The sequence below is a fragment of the Elgaria multicarinata genome, chromosome 21, assembly GCF_023053635.1.
Source record: "Elgaria multicarinata webbii isolate HBS135686 ecotype San Diego chromosome 21, rElgMul1.1.pri, whole genome shotgun sequence".
In the NCBI taxonomy this organism is placed as follows: Eukaryota; Metazoa; Chordata; class Lepidosauria; order Squamata; family Anguidae; genus Elgaria; species Elgaria multicarinata.
In genome coordinates, this window is record NC_086191.1 from 1,118,866 (window position 1) to 1,143,267 (window position 24,402).

The 24,402-nt window shown below is 50.9% G+C and overlaps 2 protein-coding genes across 2 annotated transcripts; one reads left to right on the forward strand and one right to left on the reverse strand.

Moving 5' to 3' along the window:
- Nucleotides 1–576: 576 nt before the first annotated feature.
- Nucleotides 577–16,833, reverse strand: UBQLN4 (ubiquilin 4). Its single transcript, XM_063145899.1, has 11 exons — nucleotides 16,585–16,833; nucleotides 15,484–15,635; nucleotides 14,563–14,822; nucleotides 12,532–12,794; nucleotides 9,417–9,575; nucleotides 7,831–8,053; nucleotides 6,631–6,770; nucleotides 6,111–6,194; nucleotides 4,625–4,740; nucleotides 3,419–3,596; nucleotides 577–2,673 (listed from the first exon to the last, which is right to left on the reverse strand). Exons 1-11 carry the CDS (start codon nucleotides 16,774–16,776, stop codon nucleotides 2,521–2,523), a joined length of 1,920 nt encoding a protein of 639 aa, XP_063001969.1. The 5' UTR covers nucleotides 16,777–16,833; the 3' UTR covers nucleotides 577–2,520.
- A 515-nt stretch (nucleotides 16,834–17,348) lies between these two features.
- On the forward strand, nucleotides 17,349–24,088 carry LAMTOR2 (late endosomal/lysosomal adaptor, MAPK and MTOR activator 2). Its single transcript, XM_063145648.1, has 4 exons — nucleotides 17,349–17,456; nucleotides 18,878–19,040; nucleotides 21,841–21,930; nucleotides 23,762–24,088. The coding sequence occupies exons 1-4, from the start codon at nucleotides 17,389–17,391 to the stop codon at nucleotides 23,816–23,818; spliced, it is 378 nt and encodes a 125-aa protein (XP_063001718.1). The 5' UTR covers nucleotides 17,349–17,388; the 3' UTR covers nucleotides 23,819–24,088.
- The last annotated feature ends 314 nt before the right edge of the window (nucleotides 24,089–24,402 follow it).

The window sequence follows — 24,402 nt, forward strand, 5'->3', positions numbered from 1 at the left end:
CCTTCATCAGGAACTTGGGACTAAGTAATACACCCCTATGCGTGCCTAGCCCTGTTGCCCCACTTTACTCTGAGTAAATACTGGGGCCCTTCTATATTAAAGACATTTGGAACTTTTCGGAAGAGCAACTGCTCTTTCCTTCTAAGACAACACAGGCATATTGTAATTCCACAGGAGTAGAAAGAAGCCACGGAATTCAGCTTTCTTCAATTTCCTTTAAAAAAAAAGCAAAGCAAAGCTGGATTCTAGCTTCTAGCTTCATAGTATGTGGCGGAATGGCTAATGGAGAAGCCGAGAAGTAAGTTTTCCCACGAACATGACTGCAAAGGCTTGCGTAGCACCTTTTTCTACCTCCCATAATTAGCAGAGTAAAAAATTTACATAGGTCACCACAGCACAGAATTCTGACCTTTTGATCCAAAGGCGATGGAATTGATTCCCCTTTTCCAAGCCCAAAGAGAGCTGGCTAGGGTCAAAACTAGATAGGGCATACCCAAAGAGGACCCAAGGGAGGCCATGGCAGAGGCGCTTTGCGGTACAAGATGCAAAAGAAAAGAGAATAAATCCTCCACCAAATGAAGACAGATGCTTTGTGCATTTTATTCCTGGATTAAAAACTGTACGTAAATTTATTTGCAAATTACACTGCCGGAGGCTCTTGGGACATCATCCTTCGGCAGGCAGGTGATTTTAAACACCCTGAACTAAATCCGGGAGGGGGGGGAGGGAGAAGGGATAATATAAAGGAGGCACAGACTATCAGTAGTGTCTCCACCCTCCATTCTTCATAGGAGCAGCCTCCCAAAGACAGCAGCATCAAAGCATGTTTGACTGGAGAAGCCATGTCAAGAACAGGATTTGGGGGCAGGCAGGGGGGAGGAGAGGCCTAGGAAAAAATTACAAGTCATATTTTCAGACGCTTGAAGGAGGCAGTGACATTCAAACGGAGGCTTTTGAGGCAGATGACAGAAGGTAATTCCAGCCACCAGGGCCGGTGCTACCATAGAGGCTACTCAGGCGGCCGCCTAGAGCGCCAAGATAAGGGGGGCGCTGAACGCCGCACCCGGACGCCGCTCTCCCACAGCGGCTCTGAGGGGGCGGCTTCCAGGCACGCCGTTCCGAAGTTGCCCGCCCACCCCAGTGTCCTGGCTTCGCTTTGGCTGGGCGCCCACCCAGCTGAAGCAAGCCACACACGCACACTCCAGCGTCCTGGCTTCGCTTTGGCTGGGTGGGTGCACAGCCGAAGCGAAGCCAGAATGCTGGGGGGGGGGGGGGAAGCTTTGGAACGGCGTGCCTGGAAGTCGCTCTCGCAGAGTGGCTTCCGGCCGGGTGTGCTGTTCCGAAGCTGCCCATCCCACCCCAGCATCCTGCCTTTGCTTCGGCTGGGCAGGCGAGATGGCGCAATGCGCCTAGGTACACTGGGGGGGTGGGGGTGGGGGGGTGAAAGCAGTTCACCTGCCTAGGGCGCAAAATAGTCTGGCACCGGCCCTGCCAGCCACACCTTTGCACCAGCATCCCTTTCCGCAAGCAAACATACACATCGATCTCCAGCTCCTGGCAGGCCTCCGACTCCATATCTCGACCAGATCTAATCAACATTCTGTAACCGTTAAAGCCAAGCAGAAAGGCTGAGAGATGCTCACATCCAGCAAGGAGGGACTGGAGTCCCTGCAAAGAGACAATAGTGCCAGAGTGCGATCTAGTTCAGATGTAACAAGTACCCATGGGTGGTTGTTACACCAGTGGGAATGAGTATGCTTGCCTCCTGCCCCTTTGCTGCTGTGCAAAAAACAAGGTTTCTGGGTAGTACCCCTGGACGTCTAAACCCAACACTCCAGGTTACGGAGGGAGAAACAACCCAAAGTTTTCATCCAACAGCAAAACATGGAAACTGGAAATATGGGGGCAGGAACAGCACAGACATTTGCTCCCGCGCAGCCCCAACGACGCATGGGCAATCGTGCCGTGCAAACTATTCTTGTGTGTATAAACCCCCACCCCACCCCCAGACATCCCTTTACACTTACTGGCACTTGAAAACCTTGTCTCTTCCTTCTCACTGCTCATGAGAAACGTCTTTGGGCAGGGGGAGGACAGCTGACATTTCCTTGATATTTCCCTTTTGGTTGGAAGGAGGATGGGCAGGTAAGAAAAGAAATACAGCTTTTATACTTAAAAATCAAGCTAATCCAACACAATCATTTGGGGTTATTCTAGAAGTTACACTTCTATTAACTATAGCGAAGGAGCCTAATTTGGGGGGGGTAGGCAAAGGTTGGAGGCAAGGGGGGGAATACATGTCTCAAAATGGCCATGAGAACTAAAATCCACGCACAATGCAGTCTTTAAAGCATTTGGGAGGGAAAGGGGGAGCAGGGCTGCACTGAGCTCAAGGCGTTTTTGTTCCAGTTTCTGAATGTGTGGGCAGCTGCTGGAGAACATGGGTGTGAGAATGGCAGTCCCCTCGATAGGTCCCGGTGTGCAGATCTCACGTGGAGGCTGGGAGGGGGGCGCACAACGTTAGGAGGGCTGGGAGCCCAACAGTCTCTCAATGGCAGCGTTGACGTCTCCACCTGTGGCAATGAGCGCCTGGAGGTTGGCCTCCCGGTTGATAAACCCCATGGCGTTGAGCTGCTCAAGCTGCTGCTGAAACCGTACTTCTGGGCTCTGCGACTGCCGGGGGTTGGAGGGGAGGAAGGAGAGAGAGAGAAGGGAATCACACAGGAAGCACAACCGCGTCAGGGCACTTGCTTTGCATGCAAAAGGCCCCAGGTTTGATGCCTGGCATCTCAAGGTCGGGCTGGGAAGGAACCCTGCCTGAAACGCCCGAGACCCGCTGCTGCCTGTCTGTGTCAACAGTACTGGGCTGAGTGGACCAAGGAGGAGGGGTTGTCACTCAGTCTGATGCAGCTTCCTCTGTCCCCATGTACTTATACAACACGCTGGTGTGCAGCCTGCCCATATCCCGACCCCTGCAACCCCAGAGGCCATCATCCGCTGGCTGGGGGGCTGCTAGCAGCCAAGACCTAGGGAGTTGGTGGGCTCTCTCACACTAGAGGCCTTCAAGAGGCATCAGGGCAGACCTCTGCCAGGGAAGCTTTCGGGTGGATTCCTGTATTGAGCAGGGGGATGGATTGGATGGCCTTAGAGGCCCCTTCCAACTCTACTATTCTATGATTCTACAGCACTTCCTTATGTGGGCCACCACTCCGTATCCAACCACCTGCCTTGCACACAAAAAGGCCCAGTTCAACCTCAGTTAAAAGGATACTGGGTAGCAAAGCTGGGAACAGGACCTGCAATAGAAGGCTGTCCGACTAAGGCAGCTCCCTACGCCCGCCTGGGATGGTGCACCCAGCGGTTGGCAAGAAAAGGAGACTCACACATGGGAAATAAGGGCACCACCATCACCACCTACTTGAGAGTTGGTGCCGGCAAGTAGCTGGATCATGTGCTGCATGAGCTGCTGGTGGGGGTTGCTGTCCCCAGCTGGAGAGGCACTGGCAGGCATTGAAGCAGAGGAGATGGGCGTCTCGGGGATTGTGCTTCCTCCGGCAGAGGGTGGCGGGACTCGAGCCATGCCGAAAGACCCCAGGCTGCAGGAGGAGGAAAGGCGGGAAACTCACTTAGTGCCAAGGCGGCCCCATCCCATAACAACGGAGAGAAAAAAGGGGTATTACATTATAGCAGGAAGGGTGATGGAAGGGTACCACCCAGCATTAGGGGATGCTTGCAGTTAAAAGGTGCTTTTAAACACATCTTCAGAGGAGGCTAACAAAGTAAGATGATTTGTATGTCTTTTAAACTGGCTCTAGATTGCACTTATTCCCTCCAATACTAAATGCTGTGTTGCCACGCTTTGTCTACATAAGGCAACTCTGCTGCAAGTCACAGCAGACTTTCCAATGTATTTAAACCAAAGTGGTTTCAATTATAATGCATCTTAGTTATCACCAACATAGTTAGAGGCACCCCACAATATGAGGCCCTAAGCCATGGCTTACTTGGCTTGATCCTAAACCCAGCACTGGCATCACAGCAGAAGGAGGGAGGGGAGGGGAGGTGAAGAGGCGGACTCCAGCTGAAATCTAGGAACCAGGGAGATTCCTTTTGGGTTTCTTAAAAACACTAAAAGTGCTGCAGTGATTGGGACATTGAAATGGAGGATCAAACCCACCTAAGATAGGCAGAAATAATAATGTCTAATTAAGTCCCCCCGCCCTCAAAACAACCCAAATAGGAAAAGCACTTTACTGCTTTTGCTTATAAAAGGGAAAGAGCGCAGGCAAGAGTCTGCCCAGTTGCTCCCGCCTTCCGGAATCCTGGACAATGAGCGAAAAGGTGCCAGTGTGGCCCACAGGCGCTTGACCGTTCTCATTTGGGTTTTGCTGCTTTCTGTGGCTTTACAAGGCCCCTCCCACCGAATGCACCAGCCCAACACCAGTGGCTGCAGGCCAAACAGTGGTCTCTTCCATGCAGCTTCCAGGAAGCCAACAAAAAGGCCGCCTCCTGCCTCAATCCTCCCATCCGCATCAAGAGCTGCCTGCTACAGGGCTCCCCTTGCCAGAGGAGCCGCCTCGCAGTGCTGCATCCCTCCGCCCAGCCCACGTCACCTTCCTGTTACCTGGGCACCAGTCCCGGGGCCTCCGTTTGCAGCGTCTGGAGTCCCTGCTGGATCTGGAGCAGGGCCTGCATGGCACGAGGGTTGGTCAGGACTGAGAGAGAGTCGGGGCTCTGCATCTGTGGAGGGAGGGCAACAGTGAGCTGCTGCCAAGAAGAGCCTGCGCCCTGTTTCTCTGGAAAGGCGTTCTGCACTTCCTTGCGGAGTAAGAGTGCTGGAGATTTCGGGTCCTGGCTAGCTGGAGAGCTTGATACTCCTGCCAGCACTGAGGAGCTGCAGGGCTGTTACCCCACTGCCACCTGTACTCCTGTGGGTTGCTGTGCTTCACTTACACACCTGAAGATCTCCACTGGCCTTCATCTGGTTTGTCCGCCAATGAGTTCTGCGGCCTTCCAGAGCTCATTTGGATCACCGGAGAGGAGTGCTTTGCTCCCTGATGCTGACCACCTCGGCCGTGTGTGTGTGTGTGTGTGTGTGAGTGTGTGTGTGAGAGAGAGTCCACCCTGCTCCTGCTAACGCCGCCTGGGACGGAGGACCAGTCCCACCTCCCTCCCTAGCTTTTCATGAGGACATGCTCCGCTGCTGCTACCACCAATGCCAGAGGTAGGTTTATTTTGTTCTTGCTGATAACCAAATTATTAAGCAATTGTTATGGCTTTGATACTGTTTTATTAACCATTTTTGATTTGACATGGCTTTGAATCACCCTACATGGATATTATGGGACAGTGGAATTTGTGAAGCTATGCTGTGGCCAGGGAGAGAAGCCACAGCGGTGTATTTCCCCCAGTCTACGGCAGGCGCTTGCAGGGCGGCCCCCCAGCCCCTGAAGGCTTCAGAACCACCATGCGATCATGGAAAACAGTTCAGCTATGTTAGCTGTAGAATCAAAATTATCTAGGAGGCAGCGATTCATACAGGTATTCAGTGACTTTGTATCACAATTATTCTTAACCATCCACACTTGTCTCGAGTGTCTTCCAACTTTCGGAGTTTCAATTGGTGTAGTAGGGCAATCTCCATTTTTTGTTTTCTGTCCAGCAGTGAGCACCCTGGACTTTAGCACCAGGTCAACTATTGCCAATTTGCCACTCTTTTTAATCCCCTGAGCTTTAAGCTCAAGTGCCTGGCCGACCAGGGCTCAGTGGGGGAGCACCTGCTTTGCAAGCCCCAGGCCCCAGGTTCAACCCCAGCACTTCAAATGAAAAGGGTCAGGTGGCAGAAGACCCTCTTTCTGCACATGGGCCGTGGTCCTGGCAGCTTCCTGTGGATCTCCCAGAGTTATCACAAATACCGATTAGGGAGGGAACGTGCCAGATCCCCACGTCATTTCCGTGCTACGATTAGAACAAGGGGCTTTGCTTGCCCCACCATGGACTTGGTTTCTCAACCTCTACAAAAAAGCTCTTTTAAGCACCAGTTCCTGTTAGGTTTTACCGGCGTGTAAACATCTGGAAAGTCAGGACAGCAACACTGCTAGGCTCCGCACCTGCTGTAGGAAGGCTGGCAGCTGGAGCCGCAGCTGCTCCTGAAGCGGAGGATTACCGGCAAAGAGTGGAACATTCACCATCATCTGCAAGGAAACAGAAGGGGGGACGCTCAGAATGGGGAAGCAGCTCTTTCTCGCACACGTCCTACACCCAGGTAAGCAGCAATTGGCAATTTGATGCCATGGAAAGCAAAGGATCTAGGAGCGTTTCAAGTCCATCTCTTTTCTGATGGATTTACAACTGAATCATCATGGTGGCTTTAAATTCCAAGACAAGTAATCAATTCACTATTACCCAAGGGGGGCAGTTCTGCAAAGCGTATACTGCAACTTTTAAAAAGAAAACTCCAAAGTGCAAGTGTAAGGTGTTTCAGCTATAGTTTTGTCAGTCAGATGGAGATTTTAAAGTTTTCTGCTAGAAATGCAACCCTGTTCAATGTCGAACTCCAGGAAGCTTCCTTTCTAAGTGGGCCTTCCTTTTTGATGGCGCCCTCCAAACTTGGAAGCGGGCTGTACTCACTTGTGTCGCAATGTCGGGATTCTGGGCCAGCGTCTGCAACATCGTACGCATGTAAGGAGCGGAGATCACATTCTGCATGAGCTGGGGGTTCTCAGAGATCTGTTGCAGGAGGACTTGCATCTCGGGACTATTAAACATGCCTGCAATAATGGGGTTGGGGGGGGGAAGGGGAAATGAGAAGAGATGGAAACTAGGAAACATGCAATGCTGCTACACAAGATTTACACCACAGGACAACGGAGGCAGCAGGCTTTTTGATCACACTCCTCTTTACTACCCAGCAACAGGCCAGTGGATTCCAAGTCCCAGCATGCAATGCAACATCTTGATAAACACTGCAGACATGGGCGGTCTATAAGCATGAAGCAGCTTTCTGGCTTCTTTACTAGCACAGGTACATTCAAAGGTCTGGCAATCAACACACACACACTGTGGCCACCAGTCAACCGTGATACAACCGGAACATTATGCCAGCCCCATGCCTGGGGCAGAAGATGCATTGAGTCATCAGGAGTGGGACAGGAGCTGGGAGCCAGGCAAAAGAGGCGAGGCCCCTTTCTGGTTTCCAGGTCTGTAGCAGTCACACGAGGACTAAAAATTCATTTTATTTTTAAACTTTATTTTCAAAACGTATCATTTTTACCACTACTAACGAATACAAGAAACAAGAAAAGAAATCCCTACTTATTCCCTACGATAAATTTCGTCCTCTAAAAGACCTTCACCCAATTCAAAGTGATATAAACGGAGGCCACAACTGCCTCAGCTCCTCGCGCTGCTTCAGCCCACGTTTGGGGGCTTCCAAGCAGCGAGGGCACAACGGGCAGGGTTGCATCCCAAGGGCTAAACAGCACCAACCTCACAGGCAAACACTGATTTGTACAGATGACCTCATACGAGCTAAAAGAGTGTCTAAAGCTGTAACCACATTTCAGGAAAAAGGTCTTCTTGGTCAATGCAGAGAGCCTCATGGGAAAAACAGGAGTTGTCCATTTAAGCAACATCCTAGATCTTAAACTGCGAAAGAAGGAAGTGGAAACGCTTCAGCCTAAGCAACTACACTTCACGACTGCCATGTTTTTAAACCCCAAGAACTGTCACGATCATCAAGGGCGAGGGTGATCACCCAGCACAGCCAATGACGCTGCTGCCAGAATCCTGACTCAGGGCCCAGGGCCACTTGCGCGGAGACGTACGTACCGGTCCCTAGGTTGGCGGCATTTATCCCCAAAGGGTTGGACACGGCCGGCGGGCTCTGGCTCGTGACCAACCCGGCGCTCCCTTCGCTGCTCGGCGCCTGGCCTTGAGAAGCGGGGGTGGGGCTCCAGGGGTTCGGCAAGGGCTCTCGGTTTTCCGTCCGCAGAGGCTGCGAGTTCGAGGAGTCCGAATTCCCGGTCAGGGCAGAGAAGGGGTTGTTGCCAAACTAGACAAAGGAGATATTGTGGATCAGTGGCCTCCCAAACGTTCAGCCTAATCCTGCCTGACAGAATTAGCAAGCAAATAAGATGAAGTAAAGATATTACAAAATAGAGCTTTGAATTACACAACATGAGTTTCATTGAAACAAAATTTCATTGAAAACGGTCCGGAAACTTCAGCTGGTACAAAACAGAGCAGCAAGATGGCTAACAGGGACTGGCCAATGAGACCCACATCATGCCACTCCTGCTCCAGCTTCATGGGCTGCCAGTCCAGGTCCAGGCCCAGGCCCAATTCAAAGTGCTGGTATTAACATTCAAAGCCCTAAACGGCTTGGGGCCAGGCTATCTGAAGGAATGCCTGCTCTCGCATGTACCTGCTTGGACCCTAAGGTCATCCTCAGGGGTCCTTCTCTGTGAGCCCCTGCCAGAGGAAGTGAGGCAGGTGGCTACCAGGAGGAGCAGGGCCTTCTCTGCTGTGGCACCCCGGCTGTGGAATGAGCTTCCTAAGGAGGTTCGCCCGGCACCTACACTATACTCCTTTAGATGCCAGGTGAAGACCTTTTTATTCTCTCAGCATTTTAAGAGTTTAGTAACTTAATTTTAACTTTGCTGGTTTAAATTTTTATTTTAAATTTGTACTTATTTCTGCATTACTGCTTTATTTTATCCTGGTTGTGGTTTTATATTGTGTTTTATATTATGCTTTCATACTGGTTTTATATTTTGAACGCTTTTTGTGGTTTTAATTTTTGTAAACCGCCCAGAGAGCTTCGGCTATTGCACAATATAAAAATGCAATAAACTAACTAACTAAATAGATAAAACGTTATTTATTGTAAGCAGCCTTGAGCTTCTGTTCAGACATCACACAAACCATAATTATGGAAGCTTACCCGTGGTTTGGTGTGATGTCTGCCTTAACAAGCCACAGTCTGCAATTAGCTGGCAAACCAGAAATCATAGCTTGAGCAGAGTACAAACCATGATTTGCAAACCTAGGGTTAGGGGTGATTTCTGAATTGATACCAATCCACCAGAGAAATGGGAGTGCTCGAGAGACAGAAAATGAAAGCCAACCAGCAGCTCCAAACCCTAATTGGTTATACGCTTGGAACTATGGGCTGCATTCTAAAGTAAGTTCAGTCAAACCGTGTTCTGGCACGATTCAGTTCAGAGGGAACGAGGTTCAAAAGTTTCATAAGAACAACCCCCAAGCGCTACAGTCAATCACAGGAATTTATCTTCCTATCTCAAGAGAATATGCGAATCTTGGACATTGTGAACCTTGACTAATCCTAACAGAGATTATGTCTCAATCAGTTTAGCAATTTAAAGAGACAACCAGTTAAATGGCACTTAGCATACCTGTTCCCTTGCTGCACTGAACATGGGTTCCTGGATATCTGTGTACATCCGGCGCAAGGCATTGTACCCTCCTGGGATACTCTCCAAGTTGCTCAGGGCCCGATCCTGGTTCCGCATCATTTCTTGCATCATAGCAGGATTGCGTGCCAACTCCATTGTCTGGGAAGAGAAGAAGGAACATAAAACTTTGAGCAATTACAACAAGGATTTCTCAGAGTACTGAGATCCGAAAACCCCAATTCCATAATCATAATAATTTCACAGACATACATTGGCGCTGTTCAGAAGACACCTTAAACCACAGCTTTAACCATGGTTTTTGCCTTACTCACCATGGTTAAAGCCATGGTTTAAGGTGTCTTCTGAACAGGGCCAATGTCTTACAGTATTAGCCATGTCTATCTGCCAGCCCAAAGGCCTTCTGAGATAGGGCAACCATAGCTGCTTTTCTAAAAAGCCTACAAGAAGCAACTTGAATCATTGCTTCTTTTAAAATTTGTTTTAAGTGTTTTATTCTGTTTTTATTTTCATTTTACTTTGTACACCGCTCCAAAATTTTTCAATGGGGAGCTGTATATAAATATTCTAAATAAATAAATTGGAAGAGCATCAAGGCAAGTTCCTCAGGACAGATACTGTGGTTTGTGGAATAATGGCAGACAAACCAAATCTCAGCTTCATCTAACAATAAGCAGCCAAGTGGGCAACAGGAAACAAGAAAGGATTGATGGACATGAAAAAGACAAAGGACCTGAGAGATTGGAAACTTTCTTGAATCCAGTAATGCCAATATTGAAAATGCCAATGCAAGAAATTCAGACTCTTTTGGATACCAAGTTAAGCAAAGAAAGCTTAATTTGCCTTGGTGCAACAGACAAAGGCTGGTTGGTTCACAAGCCAGAAACCAGGGGTTGAAGTGCATTTGTGCACCATCAGTTTGGTGTGATGCCCGAATTGGTAAGCTGGTCATGGCTGGAGATGTAAAACTTACAGAAATTTTGAAGCCATGGAAAAAAACAGAAATTATGGGGAAATAATCAGTATTTTTAGTGCACTTTACAGATCTGAAGTCACGTTGTTTCTTTTAGACGGCTTTTCCCAACTTGGGGTCCTTGAGATATTTTGGATTTAAGCTCCCATCAGCCTCAGGCAGCATGGCCAGGAATGCTGGGCACTGTAGTCCAAAACATCTGGAGGGCACCAAGTTGGGGAGGGCTGCTTTAGAAACATAAAGCAGCTTATCTGTTCCTAAAAGTCATTTTATGTATAACACAGTTTGCTCATATTTTTTTTTAAAGCAAACTCAGTTGGTAAATTTGTAATTATTGTCTGAATGGATTAGAATTACACTACAAAAACATCAGAAACACAGGACTCTATAGAACAAAACCCAAACTGTCAAGAATGCACATTTATTTATTTATTGCATTTCTATACCGCCCAATAGCCGAAGCTCTCTGGGCGGTTCACAAAAATTAAAACCAAGAAGACTATTCAAAGTGTAAAACAACAATGTAAAAGTACAATATAAAAGCACAACCAGGATAAAACAGAGCAGCAATGCAAAGATTAATACAGATTTAAAATACAGATTTAAAACAGCAAAGTTAAAAACTAAGATGATAAACTGTTAAAATACTGGGAAAAGAAAAGGTCTTCACTTGGCATCAAGAAGAGTATAACATAGGTGCCAGGCAAACCTCCACAGCCGGGGTGCCACAGCAGAGAAGGCCCTGCTCCGCCTGGTAGCCACCTGCCTCATTTCCTTTGGCAGGAGCTCACGGAGAAGGACCCTTGAGGATGACCGGTTCATATGGGAGCAGGCGTTCCTTCAGATAGCCTGGCCCCAAGCTATTTAGGGCTTTGAATGTCAATACCAGCACTTTGAATCGGGCCCGGACCTGGACTGGCAGCCCGTGAAGCTGGAGCAGGAGTGGCGTGATGTGGGTCTCATGGCCCAGTCCCTGTTAGTCATCTTGCTGCCGTGTTTTGTATCAGCTGAAGTTTCCGGACCGTTTTCAAAGGCAGCCCCACGTATAATGCATTGCAGTAATCCAGATGAGAGGTTATCAGAGCTAGGCTGTCTCTGTCCAGTTAAGGGCACAGTTGGTATATCAGCCAAAGCTGATAAAAGGTGCTCTTTGCCACTGAATCCACCTGTGCCTCAAGTGACAATTCTGGAACCAGGAGCAGCCACAAACTACGAACCCAATCCTTTTGGGGGAGTGCAACCCCCTCCAGAACAGGGTGAACATCACCTCGCTGGACAGACAAACTGCCCACTAGCAGTCTTGTCTCAATTGAGTCTTAGTTTGTTGGCCCTCATCCAGTCGACTACTGTGCTCAGGCACTGATTCAGAACAGCCACTGCCTCACCTGGGTTTGATGAAAAGGAGAGGTGAAGCTGGGTATCATCCGCATATTGGTGACACCTCAGCCCACATCTCCGGATAACCACTCTCAGCGGCTTCATGTAAATGTTGAACAGCACAGGGGATAAAATAGAGCCCTGTCAGGAATGCACAATGATGTCTCTACCCACATGTTGGGTAACTGAGCATAAATGTCTATCACTAAAATATATTTTAGTTCAACAATTTTAAAGAAGAATGAAAGAAATTAATTAATTATACTTGGAATCTTACATAGAAGATTTAAAAAAACATTTTCCCCATGGCTTCATTATTTCCAGACATTTTTCATCTCTAATTTTCCTATAAAAGTGTTCTTATTACATAGCTTTTAGAAATAATTTTGCAGGGAGTAAAATCTTGGTAACAATTCATAAATATGTTGTTTTAAATTCTGAAAGAAAGTATTTCATAACCCAAAACTGTTATTTTTTTTTTGGATGAAACAAAAACAGTTCTCTGAAAAAGAAAAAAAAAGCCAGGTTTTCTCCTAATTTTCCCTGGGCCTTCACAGCTCTAGTCGTGGCTATTGCTCTGCTTCTTGGAGACAGGGTTGCAACAAAGAAAGATGAAAGCAGACAAGCAACCCTAAACCATAGTTTGCCAATTATGCCTTGCGCTCTGACCTATGGTTAGCACAAGCCATGGTTCAGTGTGACGCACAATCACTGCCTCAAGCCACAAGAAAGGGAACAACTGCTCACCTGGCGCATGAGCTCAGGGTTATTCAGCATGTGGCTAATCTCTGGGTTGCGCTCCATCAGCTGCTGCATCTGAGGGTTGGCCATGATCATCTGCCTCATGAAGTCTGGGTTGGACATCATGTTCTGGACCAGCGGGTTCTCCATGATCTGGGACAGCATCTCCGGGTTGGACATCAGCTGCCGCTGCATCTGCTGCTGAAGCTCCATGAAGTTTGCCGAGCCCATCCCCAAGTGACCGAGCCCAGCAATGCCGCCAAAGCCAGCTAGAAGAGGAAGGAGCAGCTAGGAAATGCGAGCCCCAACGAAGAGAGGGCTGCCTGGGGCCAACTGGCATGAGCTAAACTGTCCGACCACCACTGCACGAAGCCTTGCCTACAGAATCAGACTGGCCTGCTGGGAAGGGAAGCCGTAGCAACCCCAAGCCTTGGCCCAGGGATCTTGCTGCGGAGCTAGCAGCTTTCAGGAGGGGCAGAGAGACCCACCAGGCCAACCGTGTGGAGGGGCAGAAAGGGCCAAGGCTCTCGCAAGAGGCAAACTCTCACATGTGTCACACAGAACACCCAGTTTCTCCCCAAGACAGCTTCTGAACTCAAGAGTCTCCCACGCTCCTACTTGGAGCACCCACACCCTGCACCACTCACCTCTTCGACAGGCAAAAGAGACATAGTTGTGCTGCCTGCGAAGGTCTGGAAGGTGGGGGAAGTAATCCCAGCGTGGTAGAAGAAGAAGAGCCGGAATTCTCTTGACCACACCACCTCCTATGCCACCCACAGGGACACATCCTAAGTTCCTTTCTTCCCAGATCATGTAACGCGGCCCCCATCCCCACAAATTCAATGTGGAGCAAGTGAAGCTTTGCTGTCAGTGGGGATTCAATCCATCCATGTCTTGAGTAAAAGGGGTCCTTTCTCTCGCTAGCACTTCGCTCTCCTCCAGCTGGCCCATGCCTGCCTGGACAGGGGGCACAGAATCATAGAAGCTGGAAGGAACCTCACAGGTTATCTAGTCAGCCCCTTGCTGATGCAGAAAATCTGCTGCTACGGAGTCCCTGAAAGGTGGCCATTCAGCCTCTGCTTAGAACCTACAGTGCAGATTGCATTGGATCGAAGATCTCATGGGCCCAGGCAGACCCCTACCCCCAGTGCTAGGACAAGCCCACCCCCAACTGCTCTCAAGCCTTCTAGAGCAGCCGGGCGCGGGGCCGCCCTGACATGTGCCCTTTGTTCTTGGCCCCTGCTGTGCTAATGGCGCGTGCCATTAACACAGCCAGAGGGGGGGGGGGGAGATATTAGAGTGGAGGGGGAAAATACAGTTTCCCTAGCCATGGGGAAATTGCGTTTCTCTCCCCCGTGCCCAGTTGATAGAGGCCTTAAAGGCCCTATTAACAGGGCATTTAAGGCCCCCATTGGCGAGTGTGGGAGAGAAACGTTATTTCCTCCATTACAGGGGGGAAATACGCAATTTCCCCAGCCTTGGGGCAATCACGTTTCTTTCCTCCTCCCGTGCTAATCGGGGTTTTAAACCTCCTCTTAACCTTGCATGAAGAGGGCCTTTAAGGCCCCAACTAGTGCATGGACGGGAGGTAGTGCACACTTTCTGGCGCCTCTTTGGAGCGGCACCACATGCACAGGGCTCTAAAGCCTAAGTGCAGGAGAGCCCATTGCTTTTCCTAGCAATCTGTTCCAATGCCAAACAGCTCTGATCCTCAGAAGCTCACCCTACTTTCCCACTGAAGTCCCCTTTCTTGTATGGTTCAAGTCTATAGCAACAGAGAACAGGCCTGCTCCATCATCCATGTGACAACCCTTAAAATGTTTGAAGATGGCCATCACGTTGCCTCTTAGTCTTATCTTCTCCCAACTAAGCATACTCAATTCCTTCAACCTTTCCTTGTAGGACTTTGTCTCCAGACCCTCACCTGAGAAGCATCTGAGGGAATGGGAAAGCCAACAGCTAACCCAAGGCACAACTTGCCCATACAGTTTGCCTTCTCTGAGAAACCCATCAGCCAACTTATTCCATCCTACTCACACAAGATGGAGGTGGCCCCACCAGGTGTTCCTTCTGCAGCTGGGCCTGGTGTAGCTCCCAATCCGCTGCTGCTCCTCCGGCTGCTGTTCCCTGCGTCTGAGAGTGTGTTGCTGGATGTGGACGGCTGAGGTGGGGCTGCAGGAGAAGCAGGGGCTGCGGAGGGCGTAATGGTAGTAGCAGCAGTGGTAGCAGCAGCAGCAGCAGGAGCGGTGGCGGCAGCAGGAGAAGATACAGCAGTCACCGCTAAAGGATCTTGAACCCTAAAAATAAAACCAAGGGATGGTGGCACTATCTGGAAGGCAAAGGAGCAATTTGTCCTGCTAGGGTTTCAACCTAGATTCAACTGTTAAGGGGACATATAGCTGTCCTTGAATTCAAAGACAGCCGTCACCTCCCTGCAAAGTGCATTAAAACGTTCAAGTGTATTCCAGAACTCTAGGAACACGGAGAACAGAAAGCACACATTTTGCAATGCAGAAAACCAAGCCACTCCTTAATAAGTCTGCTAGAAGCTAAACACTGTATACTTTTCATCTCTTAAAAAAATGTAATTTAACTGTAAAAAGAGAGCAAAGGCAGCTTGCATTAAAACAGTCCTTTAGATACAAATTATTATTGTTACAATTCCAAACTGGGTTCTGAAAGAAGGAGGATTAGATGGTAGTGATTAAGCCAGGCACCAGCTGCCTACACAGGCCCAGACCAAGCAGCAGGCAAAGGTTGTGGCACAAGAACTTGGAAGTGCCCCAGGCTTGAAGGGCCACTCGCCATGGGCACAGCGCTTGAGGGCAACTAAAACGCTGCCAACAGAAACATGGCCAGTGGGCAAACAGGAGCTATTTAAAAACACTGCAAAGCTATCAATAAAAAGTATCTGCATTATGAGCTGCAGCTGCTTGAATGGTCCTAGCAAGCACTTACTTCTGTGGGGTTTTGATCACCAGGTGCACCGTTAGGCCATCCTTGATCCCGTGCTGATTCAACGTATCCCCGTCCTTCAGAATCTTCCCAGCAAAGATCAGAACCAGCTGATCCTGTTTGGCTTTGAATCGCCTGGAAATTTCTTCTTTAAACTAGAAAAACGCATATTAGGTCAGACAGAAAGGATGGCTGATGGCGACAAACCCTGAGCCCAGAGGGCCAGCAAGCCTCCTGCCCTCCTCAAGCTCTGCTGCTCTTCCGCCTCCTGTCTTGCCCGCCAGGCTCTGCCTCCACACCCACACAGCACCTGGCCTCCCAACACAGCAGTCACCTGGGGAGTACCTGTTTTCTAATCCCTTTCACCTGGATCCTAATCCAATCTGCACTTGCCCCTCAAGAGCCCTCCCAGGCCCCAAATTGCTTTTTGTTCTGGAAGGACCCTGGAGGCCCCCAGGGCTGGATCTCATCTTCGCCACAAAGGCATTTGCTGCTGTGTGATGCGGTGCTGCTCCTACCTGTAATAGATTTATATTGTCCTTATGTCGAGCTAAACCTTGCATGGTTAGCGATATTGCTGCCTCCTTGGCACGGTGCTGCTAATTCCCATTACTGCTATGGGGATCTTGTATGTTGGTAGCCACTGTGAGAGGATTTGACCCCAAAAGCAGCCTATGCAAAACAGCAGCAACAACAACCCAGTTGCCCTCTGACCCAGGGAGACCATTCTGGCCTGCTGGGCAACGCCTCCTTCTCTCCCTGTGCCCCCCTTTGCTTCCTTCTCCGCTGCGCTAGCCGCCCTCCCCTGCTTTGCCGCCACGCCGCTTGCCCCCCCCCCGATGGAAGCCCCCCTCCGCCCCCGCCGGAGCCCAGATCTCGCCGCCCCCCGCCCCCCTCCTCTGGGCCTTCCTGCCGCCCCCTCCCGCTCGACCTCTCCCGCTGTGCCTGACCCAGGCTGCCTCGCTCCCTCCCGTGGAAGGACGGCGGCTGTTGGCGGGGACGCTCTGCCGCCGGGGCCCGTTTCCGCGGATACTTTCGGGCTCCGGCAGCTTTCCTCGTTTCCCTCTCCGCCCCCCGCCCCGCCCCGCCTCCGGCCAGACCGACCTCCCTGACGGAGACGCGCTCGCCGGTGAGGATCTCCTCCTTGTCCTTCGGGGTCTTCACCGTCACGCGGATGAGGAGCCCCCCCGAGCCCGCCTCCGGGCCGCCCACGCCGCCGCCTTCCCCTTCGCCGGGGCCTGGCTGCGAGGAGGACGAGGACCCCGGCCCGCCGATGCCGCCGCTCAGCTCCGCCATCTTGGCCGCCCGCCCGCCAGACACCGAGGAGGCAGCGCCAGACCGGCCCCGCCGGCGGCGCCTACCATAGAGACGGAGGGGGTGGCTCCGAGCGCCCCCGCGGTGCTTCCGGTTCCCCGCTCAGGACTTTCTTTCTTCCGGCCTGTCCCGGAAGCCGTCCCGCGGCTCTCCTCGCCTCCCGGACTCGACGCTGATACAGGCCGCTTCTCTCACGACCTAAGCACAGATGGCCGGAGGGCAAGGGCGGCGTCTCCATGGCGACGCCCTCCCGCTCGCTAACTGACTTGGCAGAAAAACCAGCCGGGCGCTTAAATAAAACGGTTAGCAGGAAACCGCTCTAGCCTGCACCGGAAGTGCAACGATCATAGCGGCGCCGTCCGCTTCGGAGGAGAAGCTGCAGCCTGGGAGGAGCGCGAGAGCGACGCGGAGGGCAGAGCGGCCCGCCGCGGGATTCGTTTTGTCAGAGCGGCGCCACCCGGCTCGGAGGAGCAACTGTACCCTGGGCTGCCGGGGCCGGAAGTGGCTGCGGGGCGTGGGGACTACATCTCCCAGCATGCGTGGCGCGCCCGAGCGTGGTCAGCTGACGAGGCCGGGCCCTGCGGAGAGCTCGCTATGCTGCGCCCCAAGGCCTTGACGCAGGTGCTGAGCCAGGCCAACACCGGAGGGGTCCAGAGCACCCTGTGAGTGATGGGGGGCGGGGGGAGAGGGAGGTGCTCCAGGAGCGGGTGCTGAGGGAGGCCCTGGATCGACGACGGCCTTTCTCCTGAGGAGGCCGGCCACCTTAGTGGGGGGAGGTGGTTGGTGGTGGGTGTCAGGATGCAGCCTCTCTCACCCCGCGCCCCCTGAGGCGCTAGACAGCAGGTCCCACCATCCCCAGCCAGGGCAGCTGCATGGGGAGGATGGGATCTGCAGTGCAAACGCGCCGAGTCGGGGGAGGCCGCATTCATTGGGTGGGTGGGGGGAGATGGGGGGCGCCTCTCGCCTCAGCCCTCCTGCCTCGGGGTGGGGGGTGGGGTGGGGGTGCTGGAGCCTGAAGGGACCAAACTCCGAGCCTGAAGGCCTTTGGGAGGCGGCGCTGCCTAGGGCGACGGGGCTCCTGTATCTGAAGCAGCTGTAAATAGGACAGGGGATTTCAGAAGGGGCCACTTACATGCATGCAGCACCTGGTGAAATCCCCTCTTCATCGCAACAGTTCCAGCGGCAGGAGCCCTGCCTGGCGTGACCAGATACAAAAGAGGGCAGGGCTCCTGCTGCTGGAACTGTTGCGATGAAGAGAGGCCTTCAAGAGGCAGCTGGACAACCATCTGTCGATGCTCTAGGGTGGATTCCTGCATTGAGCAGGGGGTTGGACTCGATGGCCTTGTAGGCCCCTTCCAACTCTGCGATTCTATGATTCTATGAAGAGGGGATTTCACCAGGTGCTGCATGCATGTAAGTGACCCCTGCTGAAATCTCCTTTCCTATTACAGCTGCTTCAGATACAGGAGCCCTGTCCTCCTCCTCCTCCTCCTGCTTTCCACACGGTCACCCTAGCGGTGACATATGGGGAGGGGTGGGTGGTGGTTCTGAGGGCTGGGTGCGTCTTCACTCTTACAGCCCTCTTTAGTAGCCTAACGGGTGCAAATAAAGGCCAGCTAGTACAGAATATGAAAGGGCGGCACAGGCAGCTAGAACTATCGCCTACAATTTAAAAACAACCAAACAGATAAATTGCTTATTCTGTAAAACTTGTAACAATCTCCCTTCTCTCCCCCCTCCCTGTATGCAGATGTTATGGGCTGGGATGCATATGGTAACTCATTCAGGGCTTCCTTAGATTAAAGATGGGCAACTTGCAGGCCTTCTCTGTGGTGGCACCCTGCCTGAGGAATGACCCCTTCCTTTGTGTGCTGTCAGGAGTTATTAAAAATGTACTTTTTTACCCAGCCATCAACGTGCTTAAATGTTGTTGTGCTTTTAGAATGATGTATTGTTTTATAGTTTGCTGTAAACTACTTCAGGATTTTGCAAATGGGGAAGAGGTATATAAATCTAAAATTAATAAAAACCCAGGATACTTATGGGCTCTAATTATTGCAGTTCTTCTTTCTCCCCCCTGTAGGCTTCTGAACAATGAGGGCTCTCTCCTTGCATATTCTGGTTATGGAGACACAGATGCCATAGTCACAGCTGCTATCGCCAGCAACATCTGGGTGGCTTATGACAAGAACGGACACCAAGCATTCAATGAGGACAACTTGAAGTTCATCTTAATGGACTGTATGGTACGTCTCATTCATTCTTTGGTGTCCCTGAGGCCTGTTGTGCCATGGTTGTCCTGCGAAGCTTCAGAAACTCAAGAGCGTCCATTTTTGGCCTGGGCAAATCCTCAGATCTCCAGGTGTGGCTAGAAGTGCACCCTTTTCATGGGATGGCAGCTCATTTCCTATATGAAACACAATGGTGCTCTTCAAGATATTGAGGCATGTTGAAGAGACGGAACATGGCGGTTATGGGCCACCCCATCTAAATGGAGCAGAGTTCCTCTGCTTACCCTAGCAGCCCCCATCAGCATGGGCCAGAGGAGGCCTGAAGCGAATGCTAGAGTGGGCTTGAGGAAGAACCTATTTATTTATTACATTTCTATACCGTCCAATAGCCGGAGCTCTCTGGGCGGTTCACAAATATTAAAAACATTCGAAGTATAAAACAACAGTATAAAACTATAGTACAAAATACAATATAAAAGCTCAACCAGACAAAAACAGCAGCAATGCAAAATTACAAATTTAAAACACCAAGTTAAAATTTATTTATAGACTGTTAAAATGCTGGGAGAATAAAAAGGTCTTTACCTGGTGTCTAAAAGCATATAATGTAGGTGCCAAGTGAACCTCCTTAAGGAGCTCATTCCACAGCCAGGGTGCCACAGCAGAGAAGGCCCTCCTCCTGGTAGCCACCTGCCTCACTTCCTTTGGCAGGGGCTCGCGGAGAAGGACCCCTGAGGATGACCTTAGGGTCCGGGCAGGTACATATGGGAGGAGGCATTTCCCTAGCTGCGCATCACATGAAGAACCTAGCTGCGCATCACATGGAGTGACCCCATTATGAGAGAGCTCGGCTGTTGAAGAGTTCTGGAGGCTTCCCCACCACCCTGGAAAGAAAGCAGGTGGGGGTAGAAATCGCTGCAGGGCGATGGGAGTAGCTGCTAGCTCCCCCATGTCTCGCTCCGTCTAATTTACCCAAGGAGTTGAAAAAGGGGAAATTGGGTAATAAGCAAGAGCTAGAGAATGGCAATTGGCAACGCTTCGTTCAGGGATCCCATTCAGATGAGCCACAGTGGTTAAGAATTCTGAGCTAAACAGTGATCCTGTTCAGACAACACACTAACTATGACAGTTAAGTTTTTGAGCTAAACATGATGGCTTGGCGTGTCATGTCAACCATGACTTAGTGTGTTGTGTGAACCGTTCCTAACCGTGGTGGCCACATAACCATGGTTTAAACACGCTCACTAACCATTTGTTGCAAAAGGGTTAGCGGCCTAACCGTTGTCTGAACAGGGATTTTTATTTCCATCAGCGCTCTCTTATTTTTCTATGTGAAAATTCTAATAATTTTTGAAATAGCAACATGATGAGTCATCTTGCTTATCCAAAAATGCTCCCCTGCTCTTTCCTCACCCACTCAATTTGGACGTTGTGCCAAATCATGGCTTGTGGTAACTTCAGCTGACAAACTAAACCATGTATTGTGTTCCAGACGTGCAAGCGAACAGTGCTTGAACCTTCCCCTCCCCCGCTTTCCGGGCTCTGCTGCATGTCCCTGGTGCGCTCTCTTGCATGACTGCAAGAGAGCCATGCTGTGTAAACTGCATTATTATGGCTATATTATACTGTAACCTCCAGCAGCAACGCAGTCAATGATGTGCTGGCCCAGAAACCTTTAGTGCCAATCACTTGGTTTCCCTTTCCCTGCTAAGGAGGGATTTTTCTTTTCTTGCATTGCAGTTCTGGGAGGCTTCAGGGAAGGTTGCATGGTGGACCACAGGGATGGTCAGGGGTCTCTTTCAACTCTTTTCTTTCCAGATCTTTGTCCACTCAAAACATATCTTCCCACCCTTTGCAAAATTTTCAGGAGTGAAATGCTGTCATTGGAGTATTTTTATTTGCACAAGGAACCAGCTTAAGGCATGGGGACTGACCATGCATGCTTGGTGAACGACCAGTGAGGTGCAGTGGTGTCTTTAATTTTGCCCCTTTCTAGGCTGTGGTACTCTAGGCAGAGCAGCACCCCCTGACCCTGATAGCACAAAGCCCATTTTGCAGAAGTGACGATCTGCAAATCCTCTTCAAACCACAGCTTCTCGTCCCGGCTGGCTGCCCCCTCTCAAACCACGGGGTTTGCCAATTCAGGCGTCTCAACAAATAGTCAAGCTTTACCAACCGTAGCGGTCAAATCGATCCTCTGCGTGTTGCTGGGGTGTTCTTGGCTGACGAAGCTGCCACGTGGTGAGTGCAGTGTGTAGATGGGCTCTACCTTAACCAGCACACAATGAGTGTCGGGTTGGAACACGCCCATCTCCGTGGAGACTAGCGGCTACCAGCAGTGGCCATGGCCTGAGCACCACAGGCATTGTGCAACGGCCACAAGAGCGGGGTGGAAAACCTCCACTTCTGTGTCACCTCGTGGCAGCTACCAAAGGGAGGCTTGTGAGTGACATCTGCTTAGAGACCTTGAGGCTCCTGTTCCTTTAAGAACTGAGGAAGAAGGTGGTACTTCTACAGGTCCAGTATAACCGACACCATGGCCACCAATTGCTATAGAGCAGGGGTGAGCAATTCGTGGCCCCCTGGATGTTTGGGCCTACAACTGCCGTTATCCTTCACATCATTGGTTGCACTGACTAGGGCTGATGGAAGTTGTAGGCCAAAACATCTGAAGGGCCACAAGTCACCAACCCCTAGTATAAAGCAACACTTCTGGATTCTGCAATCTATGAATCACTTCCTGTGTACTCTTACTTCCTTTTTATCTCTTCCTCCACTTCTCTTCATCATCCTGCAAAACAAAACGACATCCCAGGAGGGCCATGTTGCCATCACCAGAGTTGCCAACCTGCTGCTGTGCATGTACGCGAAAGAGACGGTGGGCTTCGGCATGCTGAAGGCAAAGGTAAGGCCCCCACGCCCCCTGGCTCACTCATAGGCCCTTGGCTGGCTCTCGACTTGCCCTTGCTGTTCACCCTCCTTCTGGGCTCCCACGTTCTTGCTTCCTGGGCCTGTATGATACAGTGATCGAAAAGAATAAGAATCAGAGCGGTGCAACAAAATCAAAGGGACAGCTCTCACTGACCTGGTTCACACGACACACAGACTGGCCCACCAACTCCAGCGTTGGCGACACATTCAACCCACGGTGCGCCACAGAGCCCACAGGTGCCATTTTGCATATTTAGCCTCTGACCAGGAGTTGCCAGCTTGTGTAAACCTGCCCACAGGGTTGTCTGACCTTTTCATGACCTGTGCTGGACGACTTCGCATGACACGACAACCCTCGGTTGGAGGTTAAAGATGCAAAATGGCGGTCGGCAGGCTGTGCAGCCTCACTGGGAGTCAAACAACCCATGCGTGGCTGTCGTATCATGCAGGCTAGCCCACCAATTCCTATATCGGTGCCAGAAGTGTGAGAAAACGGCTTTTATCCAGTCTCCTTCCAGTTGTCAGCCAAATCAAACATTTAGTTCCGTTAAATCCCATGTCCTCCAGAACTTCCATAAGGTTTCTGTTTTCCTTGGAGCATCTGGTATTTTCCATCTTCTCTGAATCTGTTTTAGTTAATGAAGTTATATATAAGATCAATACCATATCAACTTCAACTATGGCATATCAACTTCAACTGTGGGCTCTCCCACACTAGAGGCCTTCAAGAGGCAGCTGGACAAGCATTTGTCAGGGATGCTTGAGGGTGGATTCCTGCATTGAGCAGGGGGTTGGACTCGATGGCCTTGTAGGCCCCTTCCAACTCTGCTATTCTATGATTCTATGATTTTTCACTGAAAAATCCAAAGGTATACTGTATTCATGACTTCTGTTATTAATATTTATAATATTTATCAAACCAGTTTAGTTCAGTTACATGTTTGAACCTAGTAATGCTTTTCCAATGATTTTTAATACAGTAAGAATCCCCTCTGGCACTTGGCAGGAACAGTATTGCTTCTTCACCTCCCCTCCCCTCTCCGTGGTGCCATCTTGGAGCGAACGGGCGAACGAGGCCGCAGGTCTGTGGCTGAGCCCCGGCTTTGCATGCGGAAGGGCTGGCGTTCCGTCCTTGGCTGCCTCCCAGCTAACAGGGGTCAGGACAGACCCTTCTCGGCGCGAGGCCCTGCAGAGCTGATGCCAGTCAGACTGAGCAATGGGGCAACTCTGCAGGTGGCAGCTCATCTGGGTAAAGCCAGGGGTCTTTGATTATCGCCTCCACCCTCAGCAGTGGTCAGTGGCCGGGTGTCCTCGCAGGCCAAGGCCAGTGGGAGGCAGCCTCTGCAAGCTGATTTCTGTTTTCGTGGCCCTGTGGGGCAAACACCACTAGCTCCTACACTGGTCACGCAACTGCCTCAGTAACTGGTGCAATTGCCCCTCTGGAGGCCTGCCGTTGCCCCTTTCCGTGGCCGCTCCCCACTTGGCCGTCAACATGTGAATGCCCGTGTCTGTGTGTGCTTTCGTTTCCTATCCGCTCAGCGCTCCCACGTCTGGGTGCTGTGCAGCAGCCTCTGGAGGTGGAGCAATGGCCGTGTGTTTTCAGGCTTCTCAGCAAACCATAGTTGGCACTAACTATTCTGTGAGGCCGTTTGAAGCTCTGGTTTCTGATTTGGGTTTGCCATCTTACTGCGGTTCAGACATGATAGTAAACCAGAGTGAACCCCGGTTGGAGTGGCATCGGAGTTGGGCCAATGCCTCTGTGGGAGCCACGTGACCAACCAGCCTGTTCATGTGCTTTTTCCCAGGCTCAAGCTTTGGTCCAATACCTCGAAGACCCCCTCACCCAGGTGGCTGCGTCCTGAGCCGGTGGAGCCTCTCTCGCCCGGAGCTGCTCGCCAAAGATGCTTTTCTGCCTTGTGGACTCTGCCTCCCGTCAGCCCTGAGGGTCGCGCGGGGCTCTGGCATGGCCTGGATTTCAGAGATGGAAATGGCGGTGGGAAGAGAATAAAAGGGTGGCTTGAGTTCTGTCTCTTTCAGGATGGGGGGAGGGGCGGCACCCTTTGGGAGACCAAAGTGATCTTAAGTGTAGAACTGCGCTGTTAACAATAAAATGAATAAATCATTTCATAAAAGGCTGGATTGGTAACCGTTTGGATGGGTGGGTGGAAAGCAGCAGATGGAACTTAAAGTACTGGTCCACCCCATTGGGTATCCCTGAATGGATTGGGACCCTCAAGTGAGTCATGGCCTGGCATCACTGCCATTTTCAACAGAGCATGAAGGAAAAAGGGGAAAGTGTTGCATATACACAGAGACAGAAATGAGCACATGCGGTACAGCTACAATCCTTCACGCATTTACTTGGACTAAATCCTACTGAACACAGTGGGGCTTACTTCCAAGTTAACTTGCGTAGCACTGGGCTGTGCCACTGGGTTCCTTATTG